Source organism: Mustela nivalis (assembly GCF_964662115.1).
Source record: "Mustela nivalis genome assembly, chromosome: 2".
Taxonomy (NCBI): Eukaryota; Metazoa; Chordata; class Mammalia; order Carnivora; family Mustelidae; genus Mustela; species Mustela nivalis.
In genome coordinates this window covers 164,945,487-164,966,120 of record NC_139021.1, presented here as the reverse complement: position 1 = coordinate 164,966,120, position 20,634 = coordinate 164,945,487, and the positions used below count along the sequence as shown (strand labels likewise).

The 20,634-nt window shown below is 45.5% G+C and overlaps 1 protein-coding gene across 4 annotated transcripts in view; it reads left to right on the top strand.

Moving 5' to 3' along the window:
- Nucleotides 1-20,634, top strand: part of SORCS1 (sortilin related VPS10 domain containing receptor 1) — a 505,841-nt gene that overhangs the window by 447,557 nt on the left and 37,650 nt on the right. For all 4 annotated transcript variants that reach the window (XM_082714247.1, XM_082714246.1, XM_082714244.1 and 1 more), the window contains exons 19-21: nucleotides 9,620-9,806; nucleotides 17,300-17,433; nucleotides 19,325-19,448. In XM_082714247.1, the coding sequence (XP_082570373.1) occupies nucleotides 9,620-9,806; nucleotides 17,300-17,433; nucleotides 19,325-19,448 (445 nt within the window). The remainder of the gene's footprint in view (nucleotides 1-9,619; nucleotides 9,807-17,299; nucleotides 17,434-19,324; nucleotides 19,449-20,634) is intronic.

The window sequence follows — 20,634 nt, the reverse complement described above, 5'->3', positions numbered from 1 at the left end:
AGTTCAGGGCACGTCCCAACGACTGGGGTCATCGTCTTCACGTGGGCAATAGTCTTCAAATGGATTTTGAGTCTTGCAGCCTATCTGCTTTAGGCCCCACAACAGTGGTGCCCCATTTCATCTCCTTGGGTGGTCACCACCCCTGCATGTAAGAACTTCACACGACCATACAGGTTTGGCAAGTGTGTGACTTCTCAGGTTTCTGGCTTTGCACTTTGCCTGTTCCATGACTCAAGCCTTATCAGCTCTCCTTAGCGTGACCCAGATCCATGTGCAATGGAAAATTCTCCACCCCATGGCGGACAGCACTCAAATAAGCTCTACCTCTTCCCCTGAGAGCTGAGATTATTTTAGCTGCCTGAAGGGAGCCTGGAATGTGAGTGGATCTTCAATACTGCCCAAAGCAAGAGCAATAGAATTATAAAAGTAGCTGGTCGCCTCCCTTGGGTTTGATGATTGGGATCATGATCATTCCGCCTCTCTTTGTAAGTAATAAAATTGAGCTTGAAATATGAATTGCATTTCAAAGGGCGTGTAACTCCCGGGTTACTGCCTGACGTCTGTAGGACACCTGCACTCTAGTGCCCCTGTAGAGGTCTGCAATGTCCCTGAGATCTCTCAGAGCCTAGTAATTTGGAAAAGTGACGAAGTAACATCCAAGGCAAGAAATCATATATCCATTTCATAGATAAGATCTTATGACTTGGTTAAGTCTAGCAAGCGATGCTAGATATGGAAGTTTTAAAAGCTAGCTAGAAATTTTGAAAGCATAACATAAAACAGAGTAATGATTCCAGTGGGGGTGTTTGTGTGTGTGTGTGTGTGTGTGTGTGTGTGTGCGTGCCCCCATGTGCTTCTCATTGGTTAGCGTGGCATTTACCAACCTAACGTTGATCTCCCTGAGTGGTAGGATTATGAGCAATTTGGATTTTCTTTTTCCTCATTTTATGTATTTCCTACATTCTCTTTGGAAATTTTCCATGACTTTCTCTCTCTCTCTCTCTTTTTTTCTTTCTTCTAATTGAGCTAACATATTTCTATTACATATTTTACTACTAGGAAAAACCCATCGCCTAGGCTTATTCCTAAAGGCATCTTCCCACTTTAAAAAAAAAAATCAAATTTTGTTCGTATTACATACCTGAATGTTTTACTTTTAGAGTGATTTTTAAAGTTGGTCAAAAACATCTTTATGATTTTTATTATTTGGTGCACCATTGTTTTCCTACCCAAGGCTGCTGAGCTAATTCCCAAGGCCACTATGTAGTGGTAACAGTACAGTAATGTCCTTTATTCCCTAAAAAGTGTTTTCAAAACATAATGGGTCAAGGTTCTGACCCCTTTCTACCACAATGTCTAGATGGAGTAAAGAGGGCTTGGCTTATGGTTATTTATCTGCTTACACAAGCCAAATGTCTCTTCAGCCTTATGGTATTCTGTTCCATTCTAAGCCAGACATCTAGTACAGAAGACATAAAAAGGGAATGTGGAATTTTGCTGTTCATTCAAACACATGGTGCTGTGGCTCATTTGCAAGTGAAGGATTAAACCATTTTGTGATGTTACAATTGGAAATTCTTGGTCTGAGTATTAGATCCTCAAGTATTTGGATATTTCGCGAGGCAAGTCCCAAGGCGCGGAGTCCTCAAGGAAGGGGTCCCCCATCTGCATGTCTTCCAAGAGAAGGTGAAATATGTATCCAGGCAAACAGTTTAGTGGGTCCATAATCTGGTCTTCTGGCATTACTGACCTTGTCAGACCGGAGATCTCTGGTGAATTGGAAAACCCCGTGCTCACACTGCCCTCACCGGTGTGAATGCCCTACCTCCACGCCCACTGCTGCCATTTCTAGCAAGAGGCTCGGGGGTCAGCATCTTCAGAGAGGTACCTGTGCTTTAGATAACCATCTCTGAATAGGGGAGAAGCGGACTCTGTAATCTGCAGTTATGCCAATATCTTCCTGTTTGGGGATTATGTCCAGAGCTCAGTTTTGAAGCTGAAGAGAAACCCATGAAGCATGACCTGAACCAAATATTCAGGAAGTACTTTCCCAGCTAAGGTAGTGAGGCAACCTCAGCTTTCAGCACTGGTAGCACCTCTCGAAAAGGATGCCAGAGAGAACCAAGACTTGCTTGGGAACAGGACATAGAGCATTTGCAACTACCTTTTGCCATAGACTGGTGTTGTCTGTGCTGGAAGGACTCAGTTTATCCTTATAAAAGGGAAGGCTCGACCCAGTTACAGCAGCTGATTTTTGTTTAGAGTCCTTTAATTCTTGGTTGAATATTCACATTGGCAGGGGCTCCCCAGACAGGCTTTCCAGCTTCCATCGTGTTTTTATAGAGCCTGGCATATGACACCAGGCTCCTCTTATATCGCCACTTAATGGAGAATTTGATCCATGTTGGCATTCCTCTAAAGGGTTTTAGCTAAAGCTTACACTAGCTTTCTGGTTTCATGTGTGAGTGAATCCATTCTTCGCAAGCACCTATTGGGAAGGAGCACAGTAAAATAGTGGGAGTGCTGACCTTGGAGTTAAGAAGGGTTTGGTTCAAACTAGTCTTGTGACTCTAAGCAAATTTTAGCAGTCTTTTAGGGTTGAAGATTAAATGAGATCTACTATATAGAGGGTAGTTATTATTTCTACCACAGGAAATTCTCGAGAAATGTTCTCTTTTCTCTTAGTGACCACCAGGAGATGTTCTAGAACAATCTTATTTGCATACTTTATATTAGAAGTCATATACCATTGTTCACTCTTATTGAATTAACACAAGGTGGGTTAGCATTTCTCCCCATGAACTTCTACCAGGTGACGAAATCTCTTCTTTGAAAGCTCATTGTACCACAGTCATATCTTTTCATCTTTCTTGTTGAGATTTGACTAACCTGAGTCTAACTAGACCTACCCAGAATAGGCAAAGCACAGGTAGATTACTGTTACTTTGTGCTCCCCACTCTACTAAATATTCTTAGCCTCAAAAAGAAAAGGCTGGGGCGCCTGGGTGGTTCAGTCATTAAATGTCTGCTTTTGACTCAGGTCATGATCCCAGGGTCCTGGGATGGAGCCCCACATTGGGCTTCCTGCTCAGCAGGAAGTCTGTTTATCGCTCTCCCACTCCTGCTGCTTCTGTTCCCTCTCTCACTGTGTCTCTCTCTGTCAAAAAAAAAAAAATATATATATATATATATATATATATATATAATATATATATTTTTAAATTTTATTTATTTATTTGACAGACAGAGATCACAAGTAGGCAAAGAGGCAGGCAGAGAGAGGGAGAGGAGGAAGAAGGCTCCCTGCTAAGCAGAGAGCTCGATGCGGGGCTCCATCCCAGGACCCTGGGCTCATGACCGGAGCCGAAGGCAGAGGCTTAACCCACTGAGCCACCCAGGCGCCCCATAAGATCTTTTTTAAAAAGGCTGAAATATCTAATTTCCTGTCATCCAATGCTGCTTTATCATTTTTTTATCTTACTGAGTGGTCAGAAGAGCATTAAAAAGAACAGAAATCTAAGACCAAAGTTGGTCGTCTTCCATCATCAATCTGTTGTCAATCTGTGTTACCTTCTGGTTACTTCTCATATACTTAATCAATATTTAAATATTAATTTACAGTAATGGTAGAAATAGAATTTGTGTTTTGCGTTGTCGCTTGTGTTATACCCTACTCCACCCCTCCCCCTTTTAAATCTGGCAAACTCGCTACTTCCCTTCACTTGCTCCTTCCCTCCTTTAATCCCCAAGGCTCATCTCTCTCTGCCCCTCACTTCACTTCACCCCTGCCCCAGGGGAATCAGTGTTATCAGACTGGGTTCTATTTGCCAACACCTTTATGCTCATACAGACTCACACCTACAGTACATATACTGTTATCCACTGCGTCTTTGTTTTTGTTTTTGTTTTTGACCAAAAAAAAAAAAAAATGGGTCGAACTAAAGTCAGTTTTCTACAGTGTCGTTTTTGGTACACAAACTTTAAAATCACTTTCAAGACTGAGTTCCAGTGAAGCCTGAGGCAAGTCTGAGCTTAGCAGGGGCCAGGCTCTGACATATGAGCCCGGTTTCTGTCTGCAGTGAGTCCATAATGCCTCCAGGCGTGTCTCAGAGTCTCACTTTTGGATGAGGCTGTCAGCGTTGAGTTACTACAGCGTTTGTCTTCCCACTTTTCTCTCAAGCCGTGTTGCAGGAACTGATAGGTTCATACACCTTCCATTCCTCAGGTTAATCTTGGCTCCTCAGTGGCCATTTGATATATTTGTTTTTCTATTACCAAAGGCAACAATGCCCTTGGAGAATCCCTATATGGATTTCAGGGGGCTTTTGGGCTTTTCTTGGGCACATCTTTGGAGCTAATATTCTCAGTTCTATATTTGTATCAGAGCACGTGACGAAAGAGCAGTAGGTCTAAAAAATGTTATATGGTAGCCTAGATAGTTGCCAGCCCAGGGGCCATTCAGGACTGATGACTTGTGATTTATTAAATGGAAGCAACTCTCGATAATATGGTGCATTTTCCTGACTACTGAATTACGAATACCTGTTGTTCCCCATACTCTCTGTCTTCTTTACGGCTTGAGCACAATACCGCTTCACCAGAGGGAAGGCGTGGGAATGCAGTACGCCATTCCTGCCAATCCTTCTTTCTACTTCTAAGCAAAGCTGTTGTCAGAGGGAGAAAGAGTCAAAGCCGGGGATGGAGTCTAACAAGGAAAGAAAGCGATCCCTCGCCTTTGTCATCACCTTCCTGTAACCCTGAAAGGCATCACAAGTAACTTTCAATTAAAGAAGCTCACCGAGGAGTGCGCTGCATGGATAAAGTTAAAACCCAGATCATCTTAAACCCTTGCTTAAGTCTCACGCGTGGGGGGACGGCAGGCATCTTACTTAACCTGCCAGCGCCCAGTTCTCCTGGGGGAACCGATCAGAGCACTTCTGCCCTTGCTGTCTCCCTTGGAGTCCTCACAGCCAACTGAGATAATACAGAAGAAAGCACTTCGAGGAACAAGCAGAGGCACAGTATTCAAAAGGTACAGAAGGGACAAGAGAGGCCTGCAGGCACTGGGTTAGGTACTGAGGGCGCAACGGGGAAGGACGCATCTCAGCACTTAGGACTTTATAGAAACTACTTGTGTGTTATCCAGCAACTGGTTTTCCTGCAGAAGTTACCGAATCTTGACGATGTGCATTATAGAATGATTGTTTGTAGTTGTGTATCGGTCGCTTTAAAAAAAAGTTCTTTTATTGCTGGCTTTTACTGATGCACCTTTCACACTGAGAATCCTAAAACATCCTGGGAAATGATCGCCCCCATTCCATAGTGGAATGAGAATGGCATTAGCTTGTAGTGGGCTGTTCTCATCTTCAGGTGGACTAAATGATGAGACAAGCTCATATTCAACAATCCAATCCCAAGGGCCTTAACCTTTGTGCAGCCCAGCATCCGCTGGGAACCTTCCCAGACTGCAGCAAACCAAACGAGCATCTTCCCCAAAGGGCTTGAGTCAAGAGGGGACTCTTGGGCAGTAGCTGGGCATCAGTGCATTTTTTTTTCTTTTAATTTCTACAAGAGGTGCTGATATCAAAATCTGAGATTCATTGGTTTCAAAACCAATAAACTATGGGAGTTAATTTTGACAGGAAGGTACATGTAATTTCCTGTTGCAGCTCATATTTCAATCTACCATCACCTACCCTGAGCTACCCTCTAATTAACTTCCCAGAATAGTTGGGCCTCCTTCCAATTCACCCTCCATATTGTAACCAGAGTGATCTTTTTGAATTAAAAACATCAAAATTCCATCTTCTGCTAAACCTCTGCTTAAAACACTTTAGGAGCTTCTCACTACTCTTTTTTTTTTTTTTTAAGATTTTATCTATTTATTTGACAGACAGATCACAAGTAGGCAGAGAGGCAGGCAGAGAGAGAGAGAGAAAGGAGGAAGCAGGCTTCCTACAGAGCAGAGAGCCCAGTGCGGGACTCGATCCCAGGACCCTGAGATCATGACCTGAGCCGAAGGCAGAGGCTTTAACCCACTGAGCCACCTAGGCGCCCACTTCTCACTACTCTTAGGAAAAAAATAAATCAGAAACTCAGCCACAATTCCTAAAATGTCATTTTTCTCCCCTTCAGTCTAGTTTTATAACATGTTTCTACTGTGTCTTTAGCTTTGGCTTCTTATGACTGTACTACTCACTTACTGCCACAGGGCCCTTGCACAGTTGATTCCCTCTGTCACCATTGCCTGGACTCCTTACCTCCATCTTGCTCACTCCTATCCTTTGTTTGGTTAAGTTATTTCTTTCCTTAAGGTCATCTTGTCTCAGATACAACTTCTCGGAAGATTTCCCTGAAGTTCTCAAACAGATCAGATTTTTAGCTCTCTACCTCTCCCTACTGTACAACTTACAACACTGTGTACTTTCTTTCATATCATCCCCTGTAAAAACTTTTTATTTATCTGTGATTATTTCATCTGTCTCATTTAATAGTCTATGCTCAGACCACATCTGTTTTGCTTTGTTTATTATAATTTACTTACCATCCTTTTCCCATGCCACGCGTGTCACAAGGTAGACACTCAATAAATATCTGCTGGTTGGGTGGTTGGTTGAATGGATGAATGACGGGAAAGCCAGTTAAAGCAGGGCAAGTGTGCCTAATTGTGGTGAGCTAGGACTAGGCTGTCTTGCCTTTGCTCTGTTTCTTACTCTCTGAAGGGAGTTTTGGCATTCCAGTCTCAGATGGCAATTTCAGCCCAAGGAAGTCAGAGGACTATGACTGATGAGCCCCAAAGAGATGCATTGACAGCCATGTTAGGTTTATGAAGCACCTGAGAGCCTCTGAAGGCAAAAGCATGGCATCTAGTATGTTCCACTTGAGTGGGCAAAGCTTCACAGCAGTAGGGATGAAATCTGCTGCTTTGGCCCCTTGGTGCCCTTGTCTCTGGTATGGAGGACCAAGCTCAAGGGCCTGCACTCACATCAGGGAGAGTGAGAGTGAGAGTTAGAGAGATCTTCCTAATACTGGACGGAGTATCCTAAAAGCATCACTCCTCTGTGAAGGCAGCCCTACTGATCCGGGCGTCCCAACACTGTGGCTCCCTTCTTCCACCTGTTCCGTACATGAGGAACACTGTCATGAGTGGATACAGAGGAACACTTTCAGGCCAAAAGACTGGCATGACGGACAGTGGACATCCAGACAGACCTTGAGAGGGGTTTTCAGTCGTTGAAAGAGGTCAATGTCCAAAGGCCCACAAAAGCAGAACGGTGAATACGACAGAAAGGGCAAGGCCGGGAGACTCAAGCAAGGACGGCCCGAGTCAGACTTTTCTCAGGTGTGTGGGTAGCTGCTGTCACTTGTGGGGACTGAGGTAGAATCAGCTGAGATGTTGTCTCTCCTCTGTGCTCTTGCCAATGGAGAGCCTTACCTGAGGCCCACTCTGTCGCCACGAAGAACCCTAAATCTCTCTTTTTTCTGTCAGTCTCTCTCTCCCTCAGTGCTCTTCCCCTCCCTCTCTCCCCACTCTCTTTCTTCCTAGCTATTTTCCCTCCGTCCTGCCTCTCTTCCTCCCTCAGTTCCTCCCTACCTCCCTCCCCTCCCCCCCTCTCTCCCTCTTTTTCCTTCCCCTTCACTCCTCACTCCCAGTCTTTCTCAGAATTTATATTGCTGTTTTCTTTCATGGTTAACCCAGTTAACCCTAACTATTCCGGATGTTTTCCTCAGACACTTGTCCCAGATGATGTGAGTAGATTTTAAGGTGGTTCCTTTCTCTGTGCCCATACCTAAGACTGGCTGGCAGCCCCTCCGCTGAAAATCCAGAAAACATGAGAACTGACCAGAAACCGCACCGAGAAATTGACCAGTCTGATTGGTGCCAATGAAGGACAAGTCAGCAAGAATGGTTGACATTTATATTTATTAGCAAAGGGAATTGAAGTAATTGCGCTGTGTCTAGGCTTGTGGATCATTTGTCTTGTAGTTCCGAGTGGAGTTTCTTTTTCCCGCAGGAGGGGAGAGTTCTCGCTCGTGTCTTCCATGAGAGTTAGCTGCCCTGCCGTGTGCTGCCCTGCCGCGTGCCCCCCGCACAATGCTTGGCTGGGCATAGATCAGAAGAGTAGGTCACAGAGATTCATAGGATTTGAACTGCTTTTCCTTTCCCTGTGAATTAATCTTTTAAATGTCAGCATTTTAAACTTGGCCTTTTCAAAAAATATGATACCATATGAACCTGAGTTAATCGAAATTTTTTTTTTTTTTTTTTAGTTCAAAGGGTTTTAGTGTGTATGTGGTTTTTGTAAAGTTGGTTTTTTGTTTTGTTTTGTTTTATGGTTGTTTTGGTTGTTTTTGTTTGTTTGTTTTTGGGTTTTGGGTTTTTTTTTTTTAAGTTTTTTTTTCTCTAAAAATGGGAAAAGCTAACAAAACAAACAAGAAAACTTGACAAAGGACAGGCTGCATGGGACAAAAGCTGGTTTTTGTCAGTTGGGTTTAAGACGCTTTGTTCCTTAAGAATCTCTACTATTATTCCCAAAGTGTTTTCTTTCAGGTCTGGGATTTTAGCAAGCAGATCTTTATCCTCTCTCTCCTTGCCTCCCACTGGGAAATTTAGATCTATATGATTCTGATCCAGCTATAAAATGGGGATTGCACATCCTTCCCAGCTGTGTGGTTCTGACAGTCGTTGATTTGGTCCAAAATTTTACGGAGGATTCATCAACTCACATGTCTTATAACAACCCTTTGAGTGAAGAGAGTAAGGTATTATTGTGCCCATTTCATAGATGTAACTGAGACCCAAGGAGGCTGAATGACTTGGATGAAGTCGTGTGACTTGTTATTGACACCCTGGACTCGAGCCCAGAGGGGAGCTGTGCTTTCTCCCCCTCTAATGAATGAAATGCAGGTCCACGAGATGGGTTCAAATCCTAGGTCTGCCCCTAACTAGCTGTGTTAACCTTGAACAGGTAATTAAATCTTCCTTAACGTCAGCATCCCTACCTGTAAAGTGGACAAATGTGGCCTGTTTTTCTCTCCCAGCTAAGATTCTAAGAAGAATAAAATGACAACCATTTTTCTAGCACAAAATACCGAAGTGTAAAAGAATTAACCATCATTATCTTAAATAATAATAGCACTGGGCTCAGGTGAGACAAGGTGTCTTTTAACCTTCCTCTAACATGACTAGGGAACCAGGAATGAGACGGGGGACTCAAGGGTCCTGAAAACCTGGGAACAGGTCCAAAACCAAGAGGGTAGGCTGAATCTTTAAAGCTGTGTGTGTACACCTTTTACTCCTGGGGATAAGAGTATAAACAGATCCCTCAGAGAAATTGCCTCTTAAATTAGAGCTGATTGTCAAACACTTAGTTTTCCAAATGTTGAAACTTTTGGTGGTGGATGCCCTTCCGATTTGGAGAACATCCATCTTGGTAAGCTCCGGTCTGCCAGGCAATGTCACAGGGATTCTGTCTAATGCAGACAGATGCTCCCAGCTGCAGGAGGGAGCCAGAGTCCGCCACGAGCCCCGAGCCAGGGACCGGGACGAGCCCCAGCCCCTGGTGCAGAGGCGGCCAGCTGACCGACTCCCCTCCTCTGACGCTGGGCTGTTTTTCAGGGTGACGTCCAGAGGACACTCATCCAAGTGGACTTCGGTGACGGCATTGCGGTGTCTTACGTCAACCTCAGCTCCATGGAAGACGGGATCAAACACGTCTATCACAACGTGGGCATCTTCCGAGTGACGGTGCAGGTGGACAACAGTCTGGGCTCTGACAGCGCCGTCCTGTACTTACATGTAACTTGTATGTTATTACTGTTGTTGGTTTATGACATATTTCAAATATCGTGTCCTTTGACAGTATAACTCAGTGTTTCAGGTCTAGAAGCAGCTCACCAGTTACCTTTAAGGAGATGGGGAGGGAGGATAAGAGAGCCGAGTGGGAGAAAGTAGAAGAAAAATCAGGGAGCAGAGCTTGAATAATCCTAGCATTTGTGTTGCTGCAACTTGTTCTTATTGGACTTACTGTGCCTTTTCTAGGCGCCTCTGAGCCCATACCCCCTGTGGCTGGCGGCTGGCGGCTGGCGGCTGGGCCGAGCTCTTGGATTGCATATGTTTGTCACCTTTTTTTAATTTTTTTTTTTTAAGTCAGAAACATTTAAAAACAATTCCCACATATGGCTTAATCCAGTACATTGAGAATTAGCGCGAGTGATGGAATTTCTACCCATCTGATTGTTCTCCTCCTCCCATGATATGTCCTGCTGTAAATTTTGCTTTTAGACTTTTGCTTCTTTCTAAAGGTGTTTCCTGGGCTCTTATCTGTGCTGTTCAGTGTTAGAGGGAAGGCGGTGTCAGGCGAGGGAAAGAGCTGCGCTGAGAAGTAGTTTCTAGAAGTGTTGAAGCATCTGTCCCATGGAGGAATGTGGAGGTGTGCTAAGTCTGATGAGGTCACAACAGCTCCTAAGTTCTGTGTCAGGCAAATGTGCACCACGAATGCCTCTGGTGGCAGGTGTGTGGGTGTCCCCAGACAGGCTTGCGACGTGTTTAGATTGCTACAGAAGTGCTTTGCTTTAAAACGAAAGTAGCTACGTAGAGCCCAAGTGATGTAATGGATAAGGAGCTGGACTTCTAAAATGGAAGTAGTTCCTTTTACGAATGGCCTTGTCCGAATTAATTCTAAATTCTAGACCAAGAGCGTTAAGACTGGGCAGGATTCCATGCCTCCCACCTGCCTCTTGCCCACTGAACTGATCACAGAACATACCAACTAGAATCCTTTTTTCTTAAGCTGCTGTGGTCCAGTGGGAGGACAAGACTACGTAGGGATTCCCCCGGTGATTGTTCATTCCTGAGGATTCCTGTAGTATCCGTGATTCTCGATCTTTCTCTCCCACACACTCACGACAGAGGTGCTTTGAAGAAACGCTCCCTCTCTTCTCTGGGTTTAAGTGAAGTTTTACAAGATTCCCAGGCAGCACACGCACGCTTCCTGCCTCTTTTCAGCTTAAGTTTATTAAGCAATTACTATGCACCGAGCCTTGTGCTAAGCAAGCCCTTTGCATGTCTGATCTCACTTCTCAGGACAACCTGAGGAAGTCAGCACTATTAGAAACCCTACTTTACAAAGAACAGCAGGGGCCAGAGAGCTTGAATAATGTATTTGAAATTGTAGACCGGCTATCTGGCAAAGCCAGGCGTCAGACTCAGGTCTTTCCGTCTCTGGAGCACCAGCCTTTGATCCCCGAGGTCACTGTCCATGCTGTCAGTGATGCACCTTGTCCCCTCCACTCCCTTGCAGATTGTCCCAAAGGAGCAGGAGCAACTACATAGGTTCAAGGCACATTTCATAGGCTCCCTTTCTCCTGACTCAGTGGCAGCCCCCCCCCCCCCTCTCCAGGCTGTCCTGCATGGACTTTCTGGAGTTCTCTCTTACCAAGGAGTAATCTTCCTTACTAAGGAATGGTCAGGAAATCTCTCAGAAATACATCACAAATGTTGGTCATTGGTAGCAAAACTAATTTATAACACAGATGCCGGTACCTTGGCTGGGAATGGCCGCCGACCCAGCAGCCTCTCATTTTCCCTGTCTTATTCAGTAAGGGGGGGATTTTTGTTTGAAAGCGACTCTCTTGAAGAATCACAATAATTTTAGTCCATATCTTGTGTATGTATGAAACGTCGACCACACTCTAACCACATGTGAATGCGGATTTGAAATGCCGCAGCTTCTTGGTCTGTTTCTCGGGTCCTCCCATAGATCACCCACACCTTGGCCTCCCGGCCGCCCCTTTGGGTTCATCCTCACCCCAAGACATGATCGTATCCCTTGAGGGCTAGCTCCCTACCCTGACCCTCTGCTGGGTTTACTCAACCCTGGAAAGGAAAACAGCAGAGAGATCAAAGGTTGCTGAAGCCAGGACTTCTAAAAAAAATACGCTTCACTTTTTACTTTCCTTTTTTTTTTTTTTTTTCTCCCCCTCCTCATTAGCCTCGTTGAGTGGCTCAGCAGTTTGACTTTCCCCTTAGTGGCACATGCTTTGTAAGGGGAATTTTTTATGTTCTGGTTCTAATTTTGTTAGGCTCATCCTGGGTTCAGTGTTTGGACAAGCATACCTCCTATAATGGAACCCCTCTGCAAGCCTGACTTTAGGCATAAGAATTAACTGTTTTGTACTAATTCTATGGAAGCAAGACTCTGCCTCACCTGATGCCTCCCCTGTAACAGGAATGTCTTTGGGACAGAAAAAGCAAAGATGGAAGAAGGACTTTCTCTTTGACTCTATTTTACACTCAGAGGACGTCAGAACAAGTCCATACTTGATTAACATTCCCCCACATCTCAAACCTGAAGGGGATCATGGCAGTTTTTGGTGCTACGGTCCCAGGTTCTGGGGCCGGAGCTGCGGGGGGAGGGGTGTATGTTTTGTAGAACAAACACATTGGACTGGGTTAGGAGTGGTTACATGCAGATACTGGCCTGAACTCCTGGCCAACTCACTCCATTTCTCTGAGCCTAGGTTTTCTCCCCTGTCGTATGGGGAACCCTCATCTTGTTTCTCAGGTTCCTTCAAGCAGAATATGCCGTGATCTGTCAGCTAGTAAAGCTTGCTTCTCCACCATCCCAAAGTAGCGCATGTGTTTCTACATAGGGGGTTCGCAGCAGCAACTCTTAACTCAGTTTCCAAGCCCGGGCTCTGCTTCTCTCTCCAGTACCCCTCCTCTTTGCCTGGATTTCTCCCCCGTTGCTTGACTTGATGGCATTCTCTCTCCCTCTGCTCTCCAGGTCAGAAAGGAGATTTGATCTCAAATCAGAGAGTTTTGTTTTTGTTTTTTTAATGCGGGTTAGGAAGGTCATCAGAAACAAATGGAGATGATGTGTCTGCTCTAACGTTGCCAGGAGTGGGCCAGCCGTTCTCACTGAGAGGCTGGGTAATCTGTTGTAGCCTGACAGTTGGAAAGTCCTTGGGGATAGGATTTACTGTGCTCTTTGAGTTTGCAAACTAACGAGACATGCGGTGCAGCCGGTGTTCCCTTCAGCTGGCGGAGCAGGGGATAGAATTTAGAGGGCATGCAGATTTCTGCTCAGAAAACTACTCCATCTCAGCCAGTCTTGCAGAAAAAAGTCACTGAAAACTGTGCAAATTTGCAGAATGGGAGGTTTAAAAAAGAAAAAAAAGAGAGAGACAGATTTTCTAGTTCTTCCCGAATCTTCCCAACTACTTCTGTACATAGGTGCCATTTGCAGAGATGTCTTTCTGTTCCTATCTTAGGGTAAAATATAAATGTCAAACCCGAGTTTTGTAAAGTGTGGCTTTATGAGTAACGTGCCCCAGAATTACACGATAAAAATATGGTGTCCTAGACCTCATCCCAGACCTGCTTTCTTGGAATTTCTAGAGGTGTGGGTCATCATCTGCCTTGAACAGATTAGCATAATCTTTATGCACTTTGAAGTTTCAGGAACTCTGTTTCAGGATCTCATCCTTTGAACTACTTTTACTTCTTCTAGCAGATTTTTAACATTTCAGACAAACAGCCATGTAATGCACACACAATATTTAATTTGGTGGTCACACACACACACACACACACACACACACACACACACACACATGTTCAGCTTCACAAACATCAGCTGCTTTCTGTAGCACATTAGGGCTAAACTGGGAAAGAGGGAGACCCAATTAACACAAGTTATTTCCCAGTTCCCTCACCCACCTGGCCTGGAAGATTCATATGGAGTGATGCAGCGCCACCTGCCGTCCCTTTTGTGCATCACAAGCACCTGTCTGCGGGAGCCCCATCTGCAGGCTCGTTCAGCTCTGGATTTAGTGCAGCCAGCCAGCTGGGGGCCCCCAGGGGCTGGAGTGTACCTTCCGCAGCTCAGCGGGCTTAGTGCGGACTGCACGCTCTGTACACAGAAGAAATGCTTAAAAGATAGGCTTTGGGGCAGCAGGTGTGCTAAACGCATGAGAAGTAAATGAATACAAGAGGACAAGGTGGGAATATGAAAGGCAAACTGCGCACAAGTGAATGAACGTGTGATGTGTACACCTGCCAGAATGAACGCGTGCGAACACACGCATGCGTATTTCAGCGCCTACAAGCCGATGCGCTGTGCGTTCTGAATCCTTCTTAGATCTCATCGGCTCCCCCTCTTTCCCTCCATCTCTCCCCTGCAGCCACTCGGGCACCCTGTTCTTGCTGTTCCTCAGACTTGGCAAACCAATGTCCCCCTCAGGGTCTTTGCACTTGCCCTGCCCTCACCCTGGAGCATCACGAGGAGGGTGGGGGGCACTCCTTCCCTTTATGCAGGTCACTGCTCACATGTCATTTCTTCTGAGAGACAAAAGCAGTCCTCTCTCAGCCCCCCCAGCTTTATGTGTTCCGTGCCCCTTCCCCCAGTGAGACATGAACTCCGCCAAGTAGCAGGTGTCCCCAGCACCTAGAATAATGCCTGATGTATGGCAGCCCTCTGAAACTATTGAAGGAATTAATGACCACATTTCAGGGAGAAGGTTCCATTTCTGCTGTTAGATGCCACCCTTTCTCTGATGTTCTGACTTAAAAAAATATATTCAAAATTCATATGTGAGAGAGACACAGAAAATGAGTCCCTTAGGATGGAACCGACATGCTTAAGAGAGCTTATTTAGTCCTTGTATTCTAGCTGATCAGGGAGATCACCGATAAGTGGAGTCAGGAAGAACATTCCAGAAGCCTGATCATTACCACTGAGACTCGAAGGTTAGCAGGTGCCTTGAGAGAGGTGTCTACCCTGAGGCCTTGGGGCAGCACAGGGCAGCACCTGCTGGAGCAAACCGAGTGATAGGGAACAGCAGAGCCATGTAAGAAATGAGAGCCTGTGTAAAGTGCACTTGCCAGCGCCAGGGCTATATTTCAGTGATGGGTAGATACTGACTCTTAGTAGCTATTTTGTGAAGATGGGAGCGATCTTTTGGAACATTTGTCACCCGGCCAGAGCATGGGCTTTAAAATCAAACTGCTTTGGCTCACATCCTGGAATTAATGTTTCCTCACGGTGTGACCTTGGGAAAGTCATTGTCCTCTATTTGTTCATCTTTAGTTGGAAATGACAGTAATGCCTATTTCGTGAGGTTGTTGTGAGGAGGAAATGAGAATGAAAAGAGTCATTAGCAGGATATGTGACACATGGTCATCGCTCAGTAGATGCTGCCTTTTTTTTTTTTAAATACATTGAACCATTCTGACTTATGAACAACTACTTCTTATCATATGCTTTATAAACCAGAAAATCAATTCTATTCTGTATGCAGGTCACCAAGCTTCTAATTCTTTAAAGAGAGAGAAGCATAGGCAAAATCAGAAACAAGAAATTGTTCACCTACCCAACAAACATTCGATTACCAGCTACATCTCAGGAACTGTGCTAGTCTTTAAATACAAAGATACATATGAAAGTCTCTTACCCTCCAAAAGTTTGATTTTACATCAATATGTGTTAACTATCATTATTTGGTAATGGGAATTTTAATTTCAAACAGGTAGCATGATCAACTTGGCTTTCTAGAAACATCACTCTCACCACAGCTTGTAGTATGAGAAGATGCATAGTCATTGCCATCCGTAGTATGAATGTATAATATGTATACATGTAAGAATGAACTCATATAAGTACACATATGCATACCTCAGAGCCTACAAAACAATATGCCATGTGTCCTGAATCCCTCTTAGATCAGGGATCTAAGCTGCTCAGGCTTTCTTTCTATTTTGCAAACACAGAGAACCACCTCCCCCTCAAGATCTTTGCACTTGCTCTACCCTGACCCGGGAGTGTATGTTTTATTCTGGGTGCTGAGGACCCTGGTACCTGGTGCAACTTGTTATTACTGCAGAGGACAGGCAGTAAACACACAGAGGGGGAGGGCGGATTAGCTTGGGGCAGGTTGGAGGCAGGAAGATAGGTACAGGAAGATAAGTACGGCTCGTGACAGTCCAGCTGTAAGAGCCGGGAAAGGAGTGGAGGCGGGGCGGGGAGCTCTCACCGAGAGACATTTTATGAAACCAAGTCAGTGGTTTCCAACATAGAATGGGTGCCAAGGAATAAGGAATCCAGGTTGACTTTCTGCTTCTGGGCTGGTCCCCTGGATAAACATTGTTTTCCATTCATCAAGACATGAAGAGTAGAGAATGGGGGAGAAGATAATGAATTTCTTAGGATCACTGTGCTCCTAATTGAGTTTCGAGTCGGGTAGGTGGTTTTTGAGTTCTGAGCACGTGCTTTATAGTGGAAGGTCAGTATGTGGATGAGAACACTCAGCAGAACAGTATCTGGAGGGAAAAAAGGCCAAAGTCTGTATCCTAGGAAAGCCATTTAAAGACCGGACAGAAGAGGCGGTGATTAAACCAGGTGGAAAGGTGCCAGTTTCTTCTCCACCTCATGGAATAATGATGGGGTGACAGACTTTCTCCACATTCACCTCAGAGAAAACTGTATTTTCCCTAGGAGAAGTGGCTCAAAGGGAAGACCAGGGGTTGGAGGAGGGGCCCTACCGATTCGCTCTGAAGAAGGGACTCACAGCTTTGTGGGTTCATGCGTCTGACCAAGGCTTCTCCCTAATGGACCTCCATAGCTAGAATCATCCCCGTTTTCAGCTGAGCACATCCTGAGACCCACAGAGCTAGCTCCTTGCCTATGCATATTTGGGCCTCATCACGCTGAACTCAACACTGAGCAGTTTGAACTGGGGGGGGGGTGCGTTACGTATACTCGTGAAGAGAGATACTTCCACACGCTCTCACACACAAGCACACAGATTTACACATATACAGATCTTGAAAATCCCAGCAAAGAGTCAAGAACAGTCACATTTAGAATGGTGTGGGGGTGTGTGCATAAACCCCACTCCCAGCCCCCATGGCCACGCACATGGAGTCTGTGAGGGTTTCGTCCTCTTGGTTTCCCTCCGCAGACGCGACTTCTTGGGAGGACTTCGCATCTTTCTGGAAATCCTCGTTTATGCCTCTTTATTTAAAGAATTCATAAATTACTTGTAAGTTTTTAAGGTTTTACACATAAATAACTCAGGTTTTAGGCCTGGCAGAAATATCAGTAAATGGAAACTACTGAGACACAATGGCTCCCCATAATATCTTTTCTCCTAAGTAGGGAAAACCCCTTCTCCTCAGGAAGTATGACTGTGATGTTTTGGAGGCTTCTAGAATGAGTATGTATTCTCTTCAGAGCAGGGAAGGGGAAGCCCAGAAGGCTCTTCCTTCTCTATCCTCGTCTTTTCTCTCGTGCCTCAGGTCCCCTGGAACACGTACACCTGTCTCTTCCTTTTGTCACCACAAAGAACAAAGAGGTCAACGCCACGGCAGTGCTGTGGCCCAGCCAAGTGGGTACCCTCACTTACGTGTGGTGGTACGGAAACAACACGGAGGTAGGTCCCCTCAGACTGGCTGAAGGTAAAAAAGGAAAGGGCTTGTGTAACCCAAGAGTCTGGGAGAAGTCCTGGCTCCGGGGACAGCAGGCTCATCATGCCCCAGTAATGTCATCAGTGTGTTCCCTCTGTCCCTCTGTCTCTCTCTCACCACACCACCCCTGCCCTTCACCCCTGCCCTTCACCTCTGCCTTCCTCTGTGTTAACCTTCTTCTCCAGTTGGCCTTCCCCTTGCAAAGGGCTTAGCAGCAGCCTGAGCTTTGTACTCTCACAGCTTAGAAGAGAAAACAAACAGACTTTCATAGAAGTTCTAACAGAAGTCCCGGAATGGAGTACTATTGACCAGGCCTTCTCAGTGCTCAGGGTTGAAGGAGACGTGTTGAAGTCAGCCTCCTTGGAACCACATGGACCAAGAGAAGGGGGAAAATGGTCATCTGCTTCACGGGGAGGCCGGATCCAAGGCCTTCCCACGCCCACGTGAATTCTCCTTCCCCTGATACCAGGCTGAAAGCTCCCTTTTGAACTTTATCCATTCTTAAAGATTACAGTTTGCCTCCAAATGTCAGTCAAGGTGGTCCAGGCAGAGGCCTCCCCAAAGGGCAGTGGCATGATCTGCTCAGAACAAGAAAGCCTCATCTTCCAGGAAGGCCGTTCTCTTGCGCTGGGTGACTTAGCTCTTCAGAGAGAGTGCATCCTATCCCGAGATAAATCTTTTTCTACCCCAGAGTTGAATGTTGGCTTTAACAGGAGTCATAATTTTGCCCAGGCCCAGGGAGGAAACCTCTCCCCATCCTAGACCTCCTACTTGCCTGGCAGGGGAAGGAAACTCTCACGTCTCCTGCTAAGTTAACTTCACTGAAATGCAGCTTTTTAAAAATTTCTTCTGAAACTATCCATGTAAACATGGCCTAAGTCGGGCCCAAGACCCACAGTGGCAGAGGAGAAATTCAAGTTATTTGCGTAAAACGTAGTGTTGGAAGGGGAAGGTACTAAACAACTTTCTTCTGTGTCTCTTTTTCTTTAATGTTTTTTTAACCTGACAGCAGAAAACCAAATTCTCAATGGATTATGTTGAGTGGGTTTCTAATGCTGGGCGTTAGCCTTCCCTCTGCTATATGGGGAGCTGGTTACATGAATTTAGATTTTTAAATTAATTAAGACAGGAAAGAAATGTTTGTAGGGAATGAGTGGAGGGAAGTCAATAGGCTAATCATCTCTTCCTCTAGGACTCCGGCGTCCGATGATATCACAGGCACGACTCCAACTTGTAATTTTTTTTCAGTCCTCAAACCACTGTCCAATTAGTACTTGTTTCCATAATAGCTACTTTCAGAAACTGCTGATAGGGCCTCTCAGAGGAGTCAAGCCATACAAGGCCACTTGTAGTCTAACGAGGACAGTTTGGGTGTCCATGTTGCTGTGTTCCATTGTAATGTTCTACGAATCGTACCCCCTAGAGATGACCGACGGCAAGCTTGGAGATTTTCAGTGACTGCCCCCTACATCTGGATTAGCATGAGCTGCCTATTTGGGTCTGATTTGAGTATTTCTTTGTTTTAAGAGACCTGCCAGTTATGGGTAGGCTGCAGATAGAGATCTGTCCCACCATGAAGCAAGGCCTGTCGATGACCCCAGCCCTGAACCAGGATGACGCCGAAAGAGAGGGTCATCGTCACAGGGAATGGGCAGAGCTCCTTGGGGTCATGGCTCTCATAGCTCCTTTCCAGCCCGGACTTGAGATGATGGGGAAGCGGCTGGAGCCATTTGCATGGGGGCTCACCGGGAAGAGCCTCTGCTGACTTAAGTGGCTTGTTGGTGGCTCAGAGCTCGTGGCTGGTCTCATTGGTGACTGAGCAGCTGTCCCCTCACTCTGTGCCCTCTCCGGTTTCAGCCTCTGATCACCTTGGAGGGGAGCATATCATTCAAGTTTACTTCTGAAGGGATGAACACCATCACAGTGCAGGTCTCAGCTGGGAATGCCATCCTGCAGGACACGAAGACCATCGCGGTGTACGGTGAGTGCCTGTGTGCCTGCCCCTCTCCTGGTTCACCTTGCTTGGCCTCCCCAGGCTCAAGTGAGGTAGTGTGCTTACAGGCTATCAGAGGCCCCCAGGCCTCTACCCAGACTGCAGAGGGCAGTGGTGGAGAAAGAACTGAGTCAGCTCTGGTCTCATCCTCTGGGGAAGATGTCGTTCCCCAGCATAGTTATGGCCCCAAGACCCCAGGAGCGTTTACTGGTTTGTGTTTTGAAAGTGGCTTTTCTACCCTCACTCACCTGAAGTGGGGTAGGATGAGTTTCATAACATGTACAGCTAATTCGTCCCATCTGGTATCTTGGTGGTGTTTGAATCATGAAAACCCATTAGAAAAGGAAATAGTTAATATTGAGGCTTTTTTTTTTAATTTTATTTATTTGACAGAGAGAAATCACAAGTAGGCAGAGAGGCAGGCAGAGAGAGAGAGAGAGGGGAGGAAACAGTCTCCCTGGGGAGCAGAGAGCCCGATGTGGGGCTCGATCCCAGGACCCTGGGATCATGACCTGAGCCGAAGGCCGAGGCTTTAACCCACTGAGCCACCCAGGCGCCCCAATATTGAGGCTTTTTTAAAAGTTCAACTTGAAGAGTCTTGATGATTAAGAACAATCTACCAATATCTAAATATTCCGAGAATCTCTTCCTCAAATATGTATTATCAAAACAAACAAACAAACAACAACAGCAACCACAAGAAGTCTGCTTGAAGGGCGACAATAAGCAGATGTCACATATCGTCCTGGACTGAATATTAATTTGAACAAACATCAATACAATCTTCTAATCAGTTGGGAAGTTGAATGTAGTCAGTACTGCACGGAATGAAAATTTACTGAAGTGGAAAAGTAGGATTCTTGACCACAAATGGGGGGTTAAAAACAGTTTCCGCAAACTGATCTCATTTTGGTAATTTTTATCTGCACGGAAAGATGGTCAGGTATGCAGAGTGTTATTAGTGGATGATGAAAATGGGAAGTGTGCTCTTAATATTAAAGTGGTACCTCTGCATCATGGAAAATTAAAGTTTAAAAAAGACAGGAATTTAAAAGAAGACAGGACAGGTAAGTGCTGTGCAGAGAGAGCGTAAGAGGAAGGGATGAAGGGTGGACGGAGAAGACCAAGACTGAGACAGAGGGAGAGTCAGAGAGAAACTAGCTAGTGGTCCAAT